The sequence below is a fragment of the Corvus cornix genome, chromosome 1 (genome assembly GCF_000738735.6).
Source record: "Corvus cornix cornix isolate S_Up_H32 chromosome 1, ASM73873v5, whole genome shotgun sequence".
NCBI lineage: Eukaryota > Metazoa > Chordata > Aves > Passeriformes > Corvidae > Corvus > Corvus cornix.
This window is the reverse complement of record NC_046332.1, coordinates 109598506-109616327: the sequence shown is the minus strand read 5'-3', so window position 1 is coordinate 109616327 and position 17822 is coordinate 109598506. Positions and strand designations below refer to the sequence as shown.

Here is a 17822-nt window from a genome sequence, read left to right as displayed (position 1 = left end):
GTTATGCACTTTAAAAAATGAGCATGCAAAAGATTTTAGGGGGAACAGAAAAAGGAGGTATTCAAGCACTTTTATTAAACAAAATGCAAAAACCAGCAAGCTAAGAAAAAAACCCAACCCATCCAGAAACAGAAAAATGAAAAAAATGAAACATGTAGCTCTTCATGATTACAGTATAATATATACAAGGTATATCTTACGTTCACCCATCTGTAAGGAAAAACCTATGGTTAGAATGGAACCACAAACAGAAAAGTAGACACAACAAAAGTAAAAATAAAAATAATAATTCGAGTAGTAAATGGAAATAAATTACTTGTGCTAAGAAAGTTTAGGGGTACTAGCTGGGGAAAACGTTTGAGCTGGTCACACCACCCTTGCTTTTCTTTGACAGTACCATTTTTTCACAGCAAGTCTTGGCAAGAAACGCTGCCTGCAGTGGTTTTAATCTTGGAAACAACCCACATGAGGTGGCTGCATTCAGACTGGCAGTGAAAAGGCCACAGGTGATAACAGACTGTGTCTCTCCCTGTGGCACAGCAGGCTGACACCTGCCTCTGGTCCCCATTGCTGCGTTCATCCCCTCGGCTCTTTGTCCAGCACTGAAATACTGCCCGGCCTGGGTGTGAGCAGACCAGCAAGGTCAGGGGAGGGAAGCAGGGAAGCCTGGGTCCCAGAGCCACCTATGTACAGATGTGTGTCACCAAACAAACAACTCAAGTCCCTGTGCACAGCCAAGAGCGGCTGCTGCACCACTGCCAGCAGCAAGAGCTGAGTGAGAAAATAAAGAAAAATCAAACTGGGAGCCTCTGACCCATGGAATTGATCCAGGGTCTGTTGTGTGGGAAAACACATCCCACACCACAGGAAAGGCCAGGGAGACAGTCTGGTACAGATAATTTCACCAGCAGAGATTTCATTGCTGGTAGTATCAAAATGGATTTTTTAAATACTTGTTTCCTTCTTGCTTTAAGTTCCTCAGCTAACCCTGGGAGCCACACAGTTCTGTACAACGCTTTCAAGTGGAAAACAGCACAGCAGTCAGTGTGTCTTTATTGCAGGATACACAGAGACAGGACAGGCAAAGAGGACACAGGTCTAATATTACAGCAAACATTGTTGCAGAGATCTAAATGGTAAGTAAGTCCTGTATAATATGCTGTATAATATATGTGCTGGAGATATCTATATCTGTGTATCTATAGATGGATATGGTCAAGAGAGCATAAGCAAGACCTTTCTTACACTGACTTGTTATTTAGCATTCAATAACTCACTGTCAAATGAAAAATACAATTACCGAGATGCCCCTGCAGAAGAAAAGTGTACTTCAAGTTTCTGGCAAAACTCAAAGTTCAATTACCCTGTAGCAAATCAATCAAATGTGTGTGCAGCAAGTACAGATGTTACCTCAGTGCTTTCAGCTGAACATGGTTTTCCTTTTTAAAAATCAGCAAGTGGCACTAGGAGACATTTACAAAGCTCACATTATGCAGAAGATAAAAAGAAATCTATCAGTGTGATTTAGAGCAGCACAGCAGAGTGCTCTGGGCACAAGAAACAATAAATAATGAACATTCATCACTGGTAACCTGAGCAATGATTTCATTTGTATAGACACTGAGACGCATGACACCAGTTTAGCACCGTATCTCCCACGTTCCCATAGCTGGAAGCCAGGGGCAGGATGAACACGTCAGCCCATGCTGATGGGCGTGAGGCCAGGACACAAACGTGAGTGTGCACAGCAAGCCCCACTTAACCCAGGGCAGAGCGTCCTGTTTGGATGGTGCTGGCTTGGGATACACAAATAAAAGCTTCCCAAGGGGAACATGGGGCCACAGTGTGCACTGACAGCTTGGAAAGTCACTGCTCTTTGCTGCTTCAAGTACCTTTCTTTTCCTTTTTGTTATGAGCAGCACAAAACTGCACTTGAGTTCACAGCTCTGAGACACAAACCTCACTCTGGGCTTCACCAGTCTCTCCCACAGGCCCTGCACTGGTGAACAATCCCAAGGACATTTTATCCTGATTATGAGAGCGGGAAGGGATGACACGCACTTTGTGCTGCCTGGAATGGAGACCTCCAGTTTCCAGAAGGGATCATTACACAAGGCTGGTTTTGTTCTCTGTTAATTCATCATTCCTAGAGCTGACATGAAATTTTGTAGTCACTTTCAAGTGGCTCAAGTGAACTTTGAAATTAGGTTCTCCAACTTCAACTTTTTTTGCTACAGTTTCCTTTCCTTTGGCCTGTGACTTATTTAGCTGTGGCTACAAGAAATCACAGAATATTCCGAGTTGGAAGGGACTCGGATCATCAAGTCCAACTCTTAAGTGAACAGCCCATACAGGGATTGAACCCACAACCTTGGTGTTATTAACACCAGACTCTAAGCAAATGAGCTCATGACAGCGTTAAATGCTTTTTTTCAAAATTGGAAACTATACAAATTAACAACACCGATTGAAATTGAGCCTGAATTTTGAAACAATAGTCTTGCCTACCTGCAAACAAAATTATATTTGTATTTTATAGCATCAAAACAATTGATTCATGAAACTGATTAAGTCCACAGAACAATGGAAATTAAAAGACCACAAAGTAAATACTGCAGTTGTGTAAAACTGGTATTTTGAAACATTAGAGGCATCTTAAAAATTTTTATTTAGCATATTGAAAAACAAATGTTACAAAAAATTTTCTATAAACATAGGCAAAAATGTTTAAATAGGATAATTTAATGTAAACCAAACCCCTTTAACATACACAATACTGTAATCAGAGGTTATTTACATCCAGTGAAGAGAGCACAACCTTCACTAATGTTAATATCATCTAAGCAAATCATTAATTTCCATAATTTCTTAAAACAGCGCCACCTTTAAGTTAGTTTTAGTAGCTAAATAATTTCAGTCCTTATACAAGATGAAATTCAATGTTACATTCAGAAGTGGGAAAGGCAGTATCCTGACTATTCATGTCATCAGTCAAGACAGCACTGCATTCAGAGTTGCAAAACCTTAGAGAGATACAACTATAAATTTATATTTATTGCATGACCATGCAATTCTAGGATAGGTAAAACAACAAGGAAAAAAAAGCTGTATAAAACTCCAGTACAAATAAAATTTTATTTTTCAGTTAGGTTAGAAAAGCCAACCACAAGACTAAGCTATTTTCCCACATTTCACAAAATAGAACAAAACAATTTGTAATTTGACACTATTCCAACATGGAGAAAACTGTTCATGTCTCAGAGGAAATGCATTTGCACAACTGTCCCACACAGGTTTAGTTTAAATATCGAATTTATTCACCAAGACATAAATTTATAGTCCACAATGTCTTTCACACTCACGTACTCATGGAAAAGGCATTGTCTAATTAAATCACTTTAAGTTTTTGGTTGTGAATTTTTTTGGAATGGCAAGCTTCAATTTTGGATTGCACATAAAAGTATCTACTGGACACAGTAACAAGACAAAGTAACATACTCAACTTAGGAGCCAGAAACAAACCCTTCAGAAGTGGTAGTGGAATACAGAGTAAAGAAAAAACAGAAAAAAGGGAAAAGCCAGCTCATGTCTAAATTACTAAAGTAGACTGCCCATGTTCAGGGGATGATGACGGCTGCTTAACAACCTAATGTGACATGGGTGATCTCCATGCATTTCCTACAGGAAAGTCCTATATCCTGACGAGGAAGTTACTGCTAAAACTACTATCTGTGCTGGCAGGCACAGGAGATGCCAATATGGCACAGACACTGAAGCACCAGCTCTTTCTGAGGTGGTTCCTGCACGCTGGGATGAGGCACTTTGTTCTGGTGAATCTGCCTAGAGCAGTGTATTCATTAACTCTTGCTTGGTATGAAAGGAGCTTTAACTTCCACAAGTCTCAATTCGGAATTCACAAGAGCTAAAACCACTTCAAAAGAAAAGGTCTGACAGTCCACAAACAAAACCCAGGCAATTTTTACTACAAGTGTCCAAACCATACTGTACTTATCTGCCTATCTTAATATATCTGTAATATATAATGAATATAAATGAGAGTTACAGTTTTGACTGTGGAGTCAGGAGTTTGGCCAGGAGTTCATCTCTAATACAACTTGCTTTAGCAGCTGAAGAGCCCCAGCAGGCAACAAAGACAACCTACTCTGCCAAAAATGAGAACTCCTGACTCCACGTGTCAATACATTAGATCATATTCTTATCAAAGTGTGCATTTACACACCCATCTATAACCATCCATTTCCTTCCAGTCTCCTTCCATAAAAATCCTCTGAGAAAAGGTGGGCCAAGGCCCCATGAGAGGGACATTAAGAGCAATTTCAAACAGATGGCATGGGCATTTCATTTGGGGTGTTTGAAACAAGACAGTTTGGGTTTCTGTTGTAAGAAAGACAAAATTTAGTCCTTCAGGGCTCAATAAGTTTCATTTGGTGCTAATTGATGAGTAGACCACAGAACAGTACTAAGCTAATGCCATGCTACCCTGGTGTGGGAAGAAAGAAAACTGAAACTTAATACTCAGAAATTAAACCAAGCAATTACCTTTTAAATCAACCTGTGAAAAAAGAAACACCACACTAGAATTTGTACCACCTAAACCAGGTGGGTGAAATTCTGTACAAGCCTGTATATAACTTGCATTCATCTCTTCAGTCTCAGAAAGTCACTCCACACTAATACTTGGGGTTATGGCTGCACGTTCTTAGAATTCCTTGGAATGGATAAGCAATAAATGTTGTTGAAAAAAGGTTTCTATATTCTCTGCAAAGAATTTCCACAGGCACCAGTACAAGGTGCACACAAGGTACCTGTCAGTAGGCAAGAGAGTATCAGAACTTGAGGAAGGGGTTTATAGCAGGGAAAACCTTGAGGAAGGTTTTCATAGCTGGGGAAAAAAAGAAGTCACAGACACTGAATTTCTTTCCTTTTTCCCCTTTTAAAAAGGAGAGTAATGCCTTTGGGTGTATGTGCTTATAGATTACATCCTGGTCCCAGTGAAAATCACAGTAGGAAGTCTATGATCAGGATTTTATCCACTCTTGAGTACTTCGGTATTACTGTCGCATGAACTTTCAAGTTCTGAAGTTAACATATGCACACTTCTCACCTCTAGAATAGAAAACTAAAACAAGACAGGAAAACAGGAAAGGCAGAACACAGAAAAAAAACTTATACCATTAAATTCACCAATTAGTGTCTTGAATTGTCAGCTTCTAAGCATTTACAGAATTTTGAGCTATAATAGCAAAAGCTTTACAGTACACCCCTCCTGCTAGGAGTCTGGAATTATTGCTCTTACACCAGCATTCTCCATGAGATCCTGGTTTGAACACAAAGGCTCCCAGCTTCCTGAGGGCCAGGAGAGGGTGCAGCATGCAACAAAAATCCAAGTGAGAAAAAGGAACCAACCAGACAAGAGGCAATACTGCAAAATCAGTCCCCTCTAGTGTAAATAACTATTAAAATGTTGCTTAAGGATTCCCTATTGTAGGGAATTCTGACAGTCTGCAGTAAGAAAGGGGAGGGCGATCCCACAAATCTTGTGGGGAATGTGGACAGTGTTTGGAATAAAGCAACATCCTTCAAAACAGAGGTACTTTTGAGAAGTATGACAGAGCACCACATCTGTATCTGCACTACACTCTCAATACAGATTCCTTATCTTTTAAGACATTCTATAGGGGAAAAAAAATCCCAAACCCAAAGAACGAGGGAACCTAGAAAAGGTGAAATTCATTGTATACAAGTCCGTTAAATTACAGAAATGCATAATAAGCCAAGATAAAGTGCTACAAAATGATTACTGATTTTTAAAAGGTCCATGGCATTCTTCTTGTTTTACTTAGTACTGGTGACAATGGGAGTAAGTGCAATGGCAGTGGCTGAACTGGAATTCACAATGTCTTCATACTGTGGGGGTGGATCTAAATGCTGTTCAGTGTCGCTTCTTCTCACACTGATTTCCCCAGTGGCTTCCTCATAGGAAGGAGGAGGATCACAGTTTGAGAGCCTTGTGGATATTGAGTCTGACCGTGCATCCGAATAGCTCAGACCTCCTGGAGAGAGCCCACTGACTTCATACATTTCCTCCTGTGGGGAATGAACAATGCTGAGAGGCGGCGGGAGGGGCCCTCTGCCATCAGCACCATCGCCCAGCGCTCCGTGGGCTCCCCTGTGCACGTACACCGACTGCCTACGCATTTTCTTTTTAAACAGGCATCTCCAGATGACAAAAATGACAATGAGGATAACAAAAAGGCCAATGATTAATGGAAATGCAAGGTAAAATGAATACCAGCTATGTCCTGTGTTACTTTCTCCCTGGAGTCCGTTTTTGTAGACTTTCCAGAACTCCTTCTAGAAGAGCAAGACACAACATGTCAGAAACTATAACACAGTTAATAAAAAACAAGCAATGTAAGCAAGTTGTTTTAAAGAATGAGGAAAAAAAAGGCATTTCAAATATTGATGATTAAAATAAGAATTGGCATGGATAAGCGCACATAAACTTTCAATTTTTCTTCTCATGTGATGAGTGATACAAAAGGGATTTGGTTTTTTAAAACAACCTCTTCACTACTTTTAAGATTCTTACGTCTGCACTCAATGTTTACAAACATGCAGCACAGACAGGACTAAGTAATAATACACAAAGAAAAGAAAAAAACCCAACCACAAAACAAACTAGGAAAAAAAATATCTCAAAAGCTCCTGCTTAATCAGCATGCACATCAGCCATCCGGTGGATCAGAATTTGTCAGCACCACTCAAGGTACAAGTTTAGGGTTTGTTTGTTCTAAAATTGCAATAATACACCAGTACAATTTGACAGGGAAACACTGGCTCAGAATGACAGACCATTTTGGAAAAGCACAACTGTGCTGTACTGTCTTATCATAATTTAGACATGCCCCACCCTCTGGCTCATACATTAATTCCTGTCAGGCTATTTTGAGTTGATCCAGATCCTCTGTTTACAGTTAAAAATAGCACCATAACTATGAGGCTATTAAACAGGTTATTACATTCTAGAAATCTTGACAACATAGCTACAGATAAATGGAACATAAAGTGAAAATATGAACAAGTGAAAACAAAGATGAAGGGGGACACCAATACTTGAAAGTCCTCTTTGCTGTATTTATATGCACAAGTAGGAGCACAAAGATCATGTTACCATGCAATTTCTTCTGCAGTGAATACTATGAAGGAATGGTACAAAAAGAAAAACATACCCTGCCTCAAAAGAATAGCCATCCTCACCTCTAATGTCCCTCCTACTATGAAACACTTCCACTGTGTTTTATAGTCATAATTTGGTGTATTTTAGTATATTGTAGTATAACTAAAAAGAACCCCAAACCAAAAAACTGTAATTAATGACACCCCCTGGTCCACGCCAGAAACTCTGAACTCTTCAGTTTTCTTTAAAAATGCACGGACCTGACCCCATCTGGCTCCTGCCAGCCTCACATCAATTTTAAATGACAGCACACATTTTATGCAACTGTTTATAAAACTGTCATCAGGTAGAACTGAAATTTCAATGCTCAGTTGTTACTAAATTATGTATTCAGGTTGCAGACTGACTTTGTGCACACACGAATCAAATTCATCAGTTTTTTTAGTCCATGCCTGCTGCCACATGATGAACATTAAACAGAAAATGCCACCAGAGGCATTTTCTGCCACCACTGACCCCAGAGGCAGCTTGAGTCTAAAAGCAGCACAATCCCTCTAGCATGGAAGCCAAGCTTTCCCTGTGCAAAGGCAGGACACCATGGGCAAAACACACTCACAACACTTCTGGATCAGAATGTACTCAGGTTAAGAGCAATGCCATGTGCATGCAACAATTCATGTAAGCATGAAAACTATCCTGTACATTTTCTTTTCCAAAGATAAATTCAGTTTTCGTTATGCCTATGTGCAAGTTCAAAAACCAAAACATTTCTGACTCCTACACCAATCCATGATCAGGCATTTCCCCTAAATTTTAAGGCTTGATGCCACAAGCAGGTTGTCACAAGGCCCCTCTTTGATGTGAACCCAGGTCCAAATCATCTAAGCTGTGTCAGGTAACATTGGCTTCACACAAAGTAAGAAAGTCTGGGAAGATGGACTCTAAATACTTCTCTATACAAGGGTGCTCCTTGATGTGTGTTCCACAGTGAACCCCAAACCAACTGTTCTGAGTTTAGAAAAATGTATTTTGGGGAGAACTAACATTGAAAAATGCCATTAGCTGCACAACTGAGGGCTTTTGGGATCTCTGCATGATAAAACCTGGCAGAACCAAACACCTCATCCTCTCCCCACCAGACTACCAGGCAATTAAGAATACCTATTACTTTTGCATCTGGTTAGATTACAGCTAAATAGATTACTTAGTGGAACAAATAATATATTGTTAACTAAAAAAAAGCAGAAACGGATTAATTAGGATTATGAAATGCTACTGTATGTACGGGGACCAAACTTCCCACATCCCTGTTCTGTGGCCTCAATGGCAGCAAAGAAATAAAATGGTACAACGTTAGTTTTTAAGACCAAAGTTGCAAAGACTTACTGAAAGTCATTAAATATACTGTGCAAGGATGTGTCATTTTAAAGACTCTCTGGAGGAGAAAGGTAGTTTTGATGAAAAAGAAGAAATCACACTTCTCCCCAGCAATCTATTTTGCATTGCAGACTGCAGAGGAAATGCACCTTCTCCAACAGAAGGGTAGTAAAGTAGTGACTGGTATTTTAATATTGTTTCCATGTTACTTCTAGGTCAGATCTACCTGCTGTGGAAAATGCCTCTGCATCTTCTTCAGAAAGCTGAAACAGCATCTCTCCTTGGCACTCTGCAACTTGGCAAAGCAGCAGAAAAGCTGTTCTGTTCTCCCAGAGTAGCAGGCACTTAGTGCAGAACAGGGTGTGTTGCTTTTGGGATGTTTGACTTGGTGATGTGACCAGACAGATGTATAAAGAGCTTAAACTAAGACTTTAAACTGCCTTAAGGATGAAAGTAGTTTAATGTCCTCTTTCATTTACATGCAAGGCAAGGAAAATTCAAGATGGTTTAGACTCCCCAGTCAAAAATTACTTTAGGTTTAACACTCTTACAGAGACAGAGGAATAAAGTTCTGTGCAAGGTGAAAAACACTAAGAAAGAAACACTTGCTTATTCATTTAAAAAAAATTCTTTTAAATGTTCTTCTTCAGGGGAGAAGAAAAAAACAACCAACCAAAAAAACAACCCTGCAAAACCCCACCAAATATAACCTTGTTAGCATACTAGATCCCAGGTTTCCAGCTTGCATTTTTGCAAGTCAGATTTCCAAGAGAGGCACAAGGACTTTTAGTTCCAGACTGCCACAGCAACTGCAGGAAACCCATCCTTTAGGTTTGGGTTGCACAGCTGCCAAGCTTTCCCTCTGCTCTGCTACCCCACAGCTACACTGCAGAGTAAAGTGATGGTGCAGGAGGAGTACAAGACACCTGGTCAGAGTCAAATCCTGCCCAACAAAGCCACAGACAACTTGGATGAATTTGCACAGTGTGAGGATTTGTACAAACTGCAGTGAAAAAGACCAAGAGGGGGAAGACTGAAAACTTACAAAGTAGCTGTAAAATTCATACAGAAAGTTAAAGAGTAATTTAGAAGCTGGAAAACTCACAGCACAAACATTCCACCCACAATTGCTGGTCTCTTAACCTAATAACAGAAAAGACTTCCTGCTTTACAAAATTACTAACTTGTGATTAATGAACAGGACACTTCAGTAATCATTTATCCCTGAGTGCTGTACAACCAGGAATACCAGGTGTAAAAGCCTTATAAGGCTGAAAAACTAAGTTAAGCAGGCCACATAATCAGATAACTGCAATGGAAAAGACTTAGAAAACATCTAACATATATTCCTGCCAAGAACTACTTTTCTGAATGTACCTTAGTGTTTTGGCAAATCCAGTTTGAAATAATAGAAAGGAATTCTCAAATGCATCCTGAAGACAATTACAGCAAAATTTGCAAGAATTTTGTTTCCCTCTTATTTGTAATACTTCTCAGAACAGAGTCACTATCAGTCAACTGGATCTGAATGCTGAACCAAATAAGGGATCTGCAAGGAAGTCAGGAGACTCACACCCTCCTGAGAATTTCAGCAGAGGCCTTTACGACATTTGGCAGCACTGTCAGCCTCAAATGATCCTTTGTCAATTGCCTGACTTGTTTTAAAGGTGGACTGATAATAAGCCAGTCAGAAGACTGCTTGGTATTCGCCAGGCAGAGGGTGAGAACAGAGCAGTAAGGGGAAGTGAGTGCACCTGCTACACGCTTTCCTTCTGGTCTGCCCCCAGTTTCAAGTAGCAGGAAAAGATTCACCTCTTCTCTTCTGAGTATTTATCCAGCATCCGTAATTACACAGACTGACATTGGCAGCCTTACTCGATCACATCATTTTAGATCTGGTGCTGCCGAGTTTTGAGTTGCTTACTAAGCTTTTTAGCAGTAGTTTGTTTGTTTTGCTTGAATAAAGCAACACAGAGAGCTTTGCAATTTTTGCAACGCTTAAAATTCACAGGAAATTTGCAACAGGAATGAAAATCTGGGACTTCCAGCTTTTAAAATCTTCATGCAGTTTAATTTAAAAAAAGTGACTTAATGGAAATTAAATTAATACCAGTGCTACAACCACACTCAGGTACTTTGCACAGTAACCTTTGTATAAATCTTTGAGCCTCCCAACAACCTCTGACACCTGACCAGTGACCACATGCAGTGCTGCCTGCAGGCTACAGGCACCACCAATGAACAGCTCTACAAGATCACACCTAGGGTTCACCTTATCTGTTAACTTCTCTCTGACAATAATCTTTAGAGACTGCTGAAAGAGTTCAAACACAAGCAGGCAGTGGTACTCTCCCAGATTTCACATATTTGTACCTCAAGAGCCTCCATTAGCCAAAGCTGATTCCTTTTAATTAATGGTTCCAGACTGATTAATCTTCCCTTCAGTTACATCACTGTTCTCTGAACCTATACAAGCTTTGAGACATCCTGTGGCAAGGCAGCTCTATTAGCTGTGGTGAGGAGAGACTTCTATTTGCTTTGAACCTGCACCTTTCCAGTTTCCTTTGAGGCCCCTCTTATCTCTGCTATGAGAAGGATGGCAAGTCACTGACCTCAGCTCAGCCTTCATTTCACAGACATCATCACATATTCCCTGATTCAATTATTTTATGATCTGTTGTTGTTATACATGTCTTTCCATATTTTTCAACAATTGTCACATTTCTCTGGTCCTTCCTCACCTACTAATTTGCTTTTAAAGAGGGAGATGAGAGTTGTACACATTCAAGATGTGGGTAAACTCTCTATTTTGATCTCTGCTCCTTTACTTCAGATTCTTATAACTCTTTTTTTTTTTATCTGGTTTTGGCTTTGTTTGACTGCTTGGCTTTAAATTGAAGTATTCATAGATTGAAATTGTGATCTTGTTCCTGAATTCAGTTCAGAGCCAATCATATATTATAATAAATGTTCCCAATTCCTCCACATGCACATTTGTCAACACAGAATTTCATACTCTATTTTACCCACAAAGAACTTCAAATTCTTCCCTGTTGGCTCTAGCCTAACATAATAGTTTTATCTTTATAATTAACTATATAGCTTTAAATAATAATTCTGAATCTGTCAAAACTCCCAAGCCTGTCTTGGAAATATTGAATGGCATGTATGCACATTTGACATACACAATGCTAATTAAAAACTCAGGCACCAAAAATAACTTGAGGGAACTACTTGATATTCTTTTAATATTACAAATCTGCATGTTGCAGACCTGCCCAGAAGACTGCAGAAAAACAAAGAAGCAAATGGACAAGATAAAAAATACAACGATAGAGATTAGACAAAAAGTTACCATGAGATAAATAAGCTACAGACCCTATCTGACTTCCAGTCTATCTGTACTATGAAAGCTTTGCTCCTGTGTTTCTCTGAATATACTGTATCATATTCCCAGTCTACTGCACCCATTCCCTTCCCCTGGGACACAGATGTTAAGTATTACTAAGTGGCTGTGTGGATGGATTCTGCTGGGGGACAGTGCACTAAATAAAGCCCAAGTAAATGAGTCTGGTCAGGCACAAATGCACATTAGCAGAGCCTGGCCCATTAGCAGCTCACCACAGCAGAACACAGCAGCCAGGGAAAAAGGACACAGTAGTGGAAATGGATAATAGGTCAGGACCTTATTGGAAGCTCCTTCACCACTTGCGGCAGAAAAGAAATGTAATTGTTTCTATTTTACTACTTCCTAAATACCTCTGCAAGGGAAATGCTAATTACCATAACATGTTCCTAAATGGGAGAAAGAAGCTGAAGTGAGAGACAACATGTTCAGGTTATGTTTTCTCTAGTGACTGGAACAAAAAGCAAAAATGATATTGTGTTAGAATTTTATACAAGTTGTCTCATTGTACACATTATTCTTAATTACACAATGAGCTATCATTAGGAATAGTCACAACAAGTCAAGTTTGGGAGGTAAAAAACACCTGTGTGCAGGCACTTTACAGCTTCAGAAAGAAGCAACTTTGAAGAGACACCACATGTCCTACAACTTCATTTTAATAAATCAGAAAATTCTCCTGCCAGCCTTATCCGTCTCCCCAGGTATGACCCCCAACAAAAAGATGCCAAGAACTTAAAATGTCCACTATGCCTTTATACACTTATTTTTTGATGTAGAGCTCAGCCACTGAAGAGTGGAATGTGTCACCTGCGCAAATTTTGTGTCCTTGCCAGTACAATTTCCCTGTGCAAAAACCAAATCTAATGCAATGCTGGAAAACACACAAGCACTCAGCACACCCAAAAGTTTAGTATCAATACAGCCTACCCATCTTTACATACACAGCAAAACATACCGTTTTTTCCTCATTTTCAAATGCTTCTCTTGCTTCTTCATAGCTACAGATTTCTTCTCTGCATTCATGTTCTATGTCACCTTGCTTTAATTCTTCCAGGAAAGTGTTGGCTCTTGGGTATCTTTTTAACACAGAGTTGGCTTTGTCCTCTGTTAAGAACACTGCATAAGAAGAGGAGAGACAACAAAGGTCACTTCTAAAATAGATACCCAAAACCTCATGCTAGAATTGCTCAAAGAAAATATGCCTTTGAGAAAAAGTTTTTTCAAAGTCTTCCCCTTCATTTGATATGATAAAAAGCTTTTCCTAGTTTTGCTCACTGTTGTAAGTACTTGGGCCTACAATTTCAGTATCTACTGCTCAAATGTCATAAATGCAGAGACCTCCATTCAGCATCATAATCATGTGTGGCGTAACCAGACTGAAGCTGGTGCCCAAGAAGAATCCTTGGAAGAGAGAGGCACATGCTCAGCTCAAGCTGACACAGAACAAACAAATCCTGCTTGTCAACATCCAAAATGATATTTGCAACTGCCTGAGGGCAGCAGAGCCAGAATGCTCTGAAGTTTTTGATATAAATATTTATGACTATTACCCAGAGTCACAAACACCAGGCAGCTGCATTTATCAATGTTTAAGTCTGTAAGTTTTCTCAAGCAACTTTGAAGCAGACTTATTCTCTTCATTCCAGAAATCTCAACCATGAAATGGGTGCCCTTTTGAGGGTGTGGGGGGAAGTATCCTCTTTCTATTTTCTTGAACCATACAGAAAACCTCACCTTATTTGACGAATCAAATGAAACAATCCTAAAAGGCAACCAATGTTCTGACACAGGTATTCCTTATTTGCTTTCCTTAGTTTGCTGTTCAAAGAAGAGAGCTGGAAGCAATCTCTTTTCTTCTGATGTTCCAGCTTTCCATCAAACTCTGTCTCAATGATTTCTACGTAAGCAGTAACTGGAAACACTATGAAATCCATCAGACTGAATTACCCAGGAGGTACATCTGCAGTGCATGATGAAGGAATTCTCCAGCTATTTCAGGTCAGGAAGCAGGAACATCAAGTCAGTGCTACACTGTTCTTGGGCTCTCAGTGCCAGCAAGAGGGGATAATGATTCTGCCACACTAATGCATTTGTTGCACTTTCTTGGCCTACACAATCATTTGTGCATTGCTTCATTTACAGTTAGGCTGAAGGGTTTTGTTTCCCTCAATCATCTGATTTTTAATGTTATAAAAGGAGGACAGCAAGGAAACAAAGACAATCCCTGTGTCTTTGCTTTAGAAAGATGTGGTGGTATTTGCCAGCACTGATTAGCATAATTAGGCATAACTAATTTCAACTTGTTTAGTGTCTGTGGTATACTATTGTAATGGATCTATGTGGCCAGGCTACAGGGGTAGCTTCTGTGAGAAGCTGCTAGAAAATTACCCCATGTCAGGCGAGAAGCAAGGGGAGGAGGTGCTCCAGGTGCCAGGGCTGAGATTCCCCTGGAGCCCAAGGTGCAGACCATGGTGGAGGGGAGTGACAGCTTTGGGGGGCACTTGGTGTCCAGCCAGGTTCAATCAGTCACAACTTGGTTACAAATCATTAGAGAGTGATCTTCCTTTTGCAAAGGATTAAATGAAGATGCAAAGATTGAATTCCAAAACACCACTGACTCCTATGCTTCCAGCTGAATACATTACATACATGCATTCAAACACATTACACTGCTCATGAGGATGCCAGGAGTACAGTGCATTCAACTCTGCAACTGCATCTACTGCAAATTTGGGTTTCTTCAGCACCACAGGTGAGCACATGGACATCTCCTATGGTGTAAGTTCAGTGACTAAATAACATAGAAATTAATATTCAGAAATCTCTTCAAAAAGGAAAGAAGATGGCTTTTTTCCACTTCCCACACAATTCCCCTCGCTTCCCTCACGGCCTGAATAACTTGGTTTCTTTCATCCTCATGCCTCAGTGATCACCTCAAGGTGGTGAGCTGAAGAACTCATCCATGTCAGGAACGCAGCACACAGCCATGCCTGGGGATGAACTGCCAGTGCTTTTCCTACTTTCCCCAAATCCTTGTGGGCATTCTTGAAGGGAACAAGTGTCAGGCCAGACTCTCCTAAGAGTGTCCATATGTAGAGGCACTGAAGAGTAGATAATGCATTACAAATTAAGTTTTCCTTCCTCCAGCAGACAAAACCTAGGGAATTTCATTTCACGGACGGAATCCATCCCCAAAAAGAGCAATGAGAGAAATTATGACAGCTTTGTATGGGATGCAGAGGGAAAAGAAACACAGGAAAGGGCAGGTAGCTGAAAATACCCTGATTTGCAGATTCTGGCTCTCAGAAACAACATACAAATACTTGTTTCTACATGCACTTTCCAATTTGCAAAGAGAATAAAAGTTTAAAAGCTGGCATGTTAAGAAATATTGCATTTGATATCTATTGGTATGAATTTCTAGGTAATACTTTAGTTTTCCAAAAGGAGCTATTCTGATTCAAAATGCATTCATAAAGAACAGCAAAATGCTAATTCTATTCAAGAACAGACAGTATATGACTATTTATACCCCCAAAGTTTTTATTTAACAACTCATATTCGGAAAGTCTGTCTTCTCTCACAATACAGTATAGAAAATGCACATTTCATAGAGACAAAGCCTGATGAGGAAAATAAACTACATCCCATATTAATTATGAATGTGTCCTATAAATAACAATCTCTGGCTAATCCAGACTAGGAATGCCTTTTGACCCTATAAAGCTGAAAAAAAAATGAAGTATATTAACTTGTTTGTTCTGACGAGACATTTTGAATGCTTTGCACGATCCTAGTGACTTCGAATCCTATTGAGAAGTCAATATAAATGTATCAAGGAAATAAAAACATGCTATCAAAATACAGGGATTTAATGAGAATCAGTCATGGCCTGATGAATCTTATAAAAAAAAGAAAATGGAACCGTATTGCAGAACCCACTTCGACTTCTTAGTATTCCAGGACCATAATTATGTAGATATTCAGCTATAGATGGATAGGAGTGTGCAAAAAGCCCACTTTGGGTTGGATGCCCACCTAGCTAAGCCACAGCATGGCTGAATTCACTGCAGCTGTTACTGTGGAGCTGAACATAATCAGGGAACACTTGCATGTGGTAAGAATAAAGGAATGAAGCAAGATAAGTCACTTTTTCACTTTGTTAAGGAGATCAACTAGCAAATACAAGAGAAAAGAAAAGTCAAAATTGTTGTTTTGACATTATGAAAGATACACACAGAAACAAATAATCTGAAGTCTCTTCTAGTTCCCCAGTTTTTGTATGATATAGATGAAGATATACAACTACCAAATTTAATGCATTTGAATACATTGTTTCTTCAGACATACTTGTGCTCTGTATGTAACTGTAATAATTGGCTTTTACCAAGTTTTTATGTATCAGAAAGCTTCCAAGACTTAGTTTCATTTATTATTATTGAAGAGAACAATACAGTCAGATCAATTCATTACACATCCTCTGGAAAGCCTGCCTGCTACCCTAATAGTGAATGGATACTCTAGCAAGGTGAAATTCAATCAGAACCAGAGCCAGGCAAGGACACCAGAGGATAAATACATTGCAGCCTGCCAGCTGAAGCTGTCACAGGGGAAGAAAACAGGTTCTAGGTCTCTAGTGACAGAAGGGACAGGGATCAGCAGCGTGGGAAAAGTATTCCGAGGGACAGAAGTGCCGCTAAAGCAGAGCCCGAGGCAGCCTGAACACCAAAACCAGCTCTATTGAGACCATTATTGAGCTTCCTCTTTTGACTCCTCACCAACATTTAACCACACTAAAATCACTACTAAATAGTAAAAGTAAACATTTTAGCTCTAAATTTGAAGCTGCTGCTATTAAATTAGAACCTTTGTGTAGGTCATCTTAGTAAGTCCATTTGGTTTGAATAGGGCTGGAAGGAGAAAAATGATTTGTGCTTTTATTTACAGAGTTTAAAAAGTGACTTCTGCTCTGAGAATCTGGAGTTACAGAGACAAGCTTAAAAACAGTTAAAACTAAAGTACTCAAGGCTGCAAATTCAGCTTTGTGGTCTTCATTCTGCAGCCAGCTTTCAAAGAGCCACAATAAGTCTGTGATGATTTTTATGGTCTGCAAATAATATCTCTGTCAGAACAGTTGCATGACTCCAGTTGAGCTCAGTGTGGGCAAAGATCTGTGTCATCTGTAACATCAAAGGCAGTTCAATGCCAGAGGGCATCTTTTGTGCAAAGAGACTGGGATTATGAGCAGGAGAGAGTTTTGGGGTGTGTTACTGTCCACAGGAAACAACAGAGAATGCACACTCATCAGTAAATTAAACTTACCACTATCCATGGTGATTGCTGTCAAGGCAGGGAACTTGCAAATACCAAGTCTGTAAACAAAAGAGGAAACATCCTGTTGAGTTTGTGAATTACAGTCAACTTGGACAAGTTTCTCTTGATTCCCACATACTGGTACAAATACATCAGTATTTGAAACTCCATGATCAAGATTAATCCCTCTTTTGACTTGTACCAGTACTGCATGCAGGTTAATTTCAGTAGTATAGGAATACTATCCAAGAAAAAGATAACCTTTGAAATGGTGAATGTTTAACATTTTTCAAGACTTTTCAGATTCAGAATATACAAAAATGTTAATATGAAATCAGAGGGTGTGTATAATTTTAAACAAAATGCAACCTGTTTTACCTAAATGAACTTGAAAGGTATTACATTCTCCACTGTAATTACTTATACCTTAACTAAGACTTAAATTCACTCTGCAGAGATCATCAAGTCAACTCATTATCTTTAGTCTATAGATCAGATTTTTTGAAATCAGACTGAACACAT

The 17822-nt window shown here is 39.5% G+C and overlaps 1 protein-coding gene across 3 annotated transcripts in view; it reads right to left on the bottom strand.

Moving 5' to 3' along the window:
* Positions 1–2618: 2618 nt before the first annotated feature.
* The window catches only part of PRRG1 (proline rich and Gla domain 1), a 31030-nt gene continuing 15826 nt past the window's right edge, over positions 2619–17822 (bottom strand). For all 3 annotated transcript variants that reach the window (XM_039552053.1, XM_039552058.1, XM_010394537.4), the window contains exons 2-4: positions 17310–17359; positions 12943–13103; positions 2619–6375 (exon numbers count right to left, since the gene is read on the bottom strand). In XM_039552053.1, the coding sequence (XP_039407987.1) occupies positions 5857–6375; positions 12943–13103; positions 17310–17319 (690 nt within the window). In that variant the 5' untranslated portion in view covers positions 17320–17359 and the 3' untranslated portion in view covers positions 2619–5856. The remainder of the gene's footprint in view (positions 6376–12942; positions 13104–17309; positions 17360–17822) is intronic.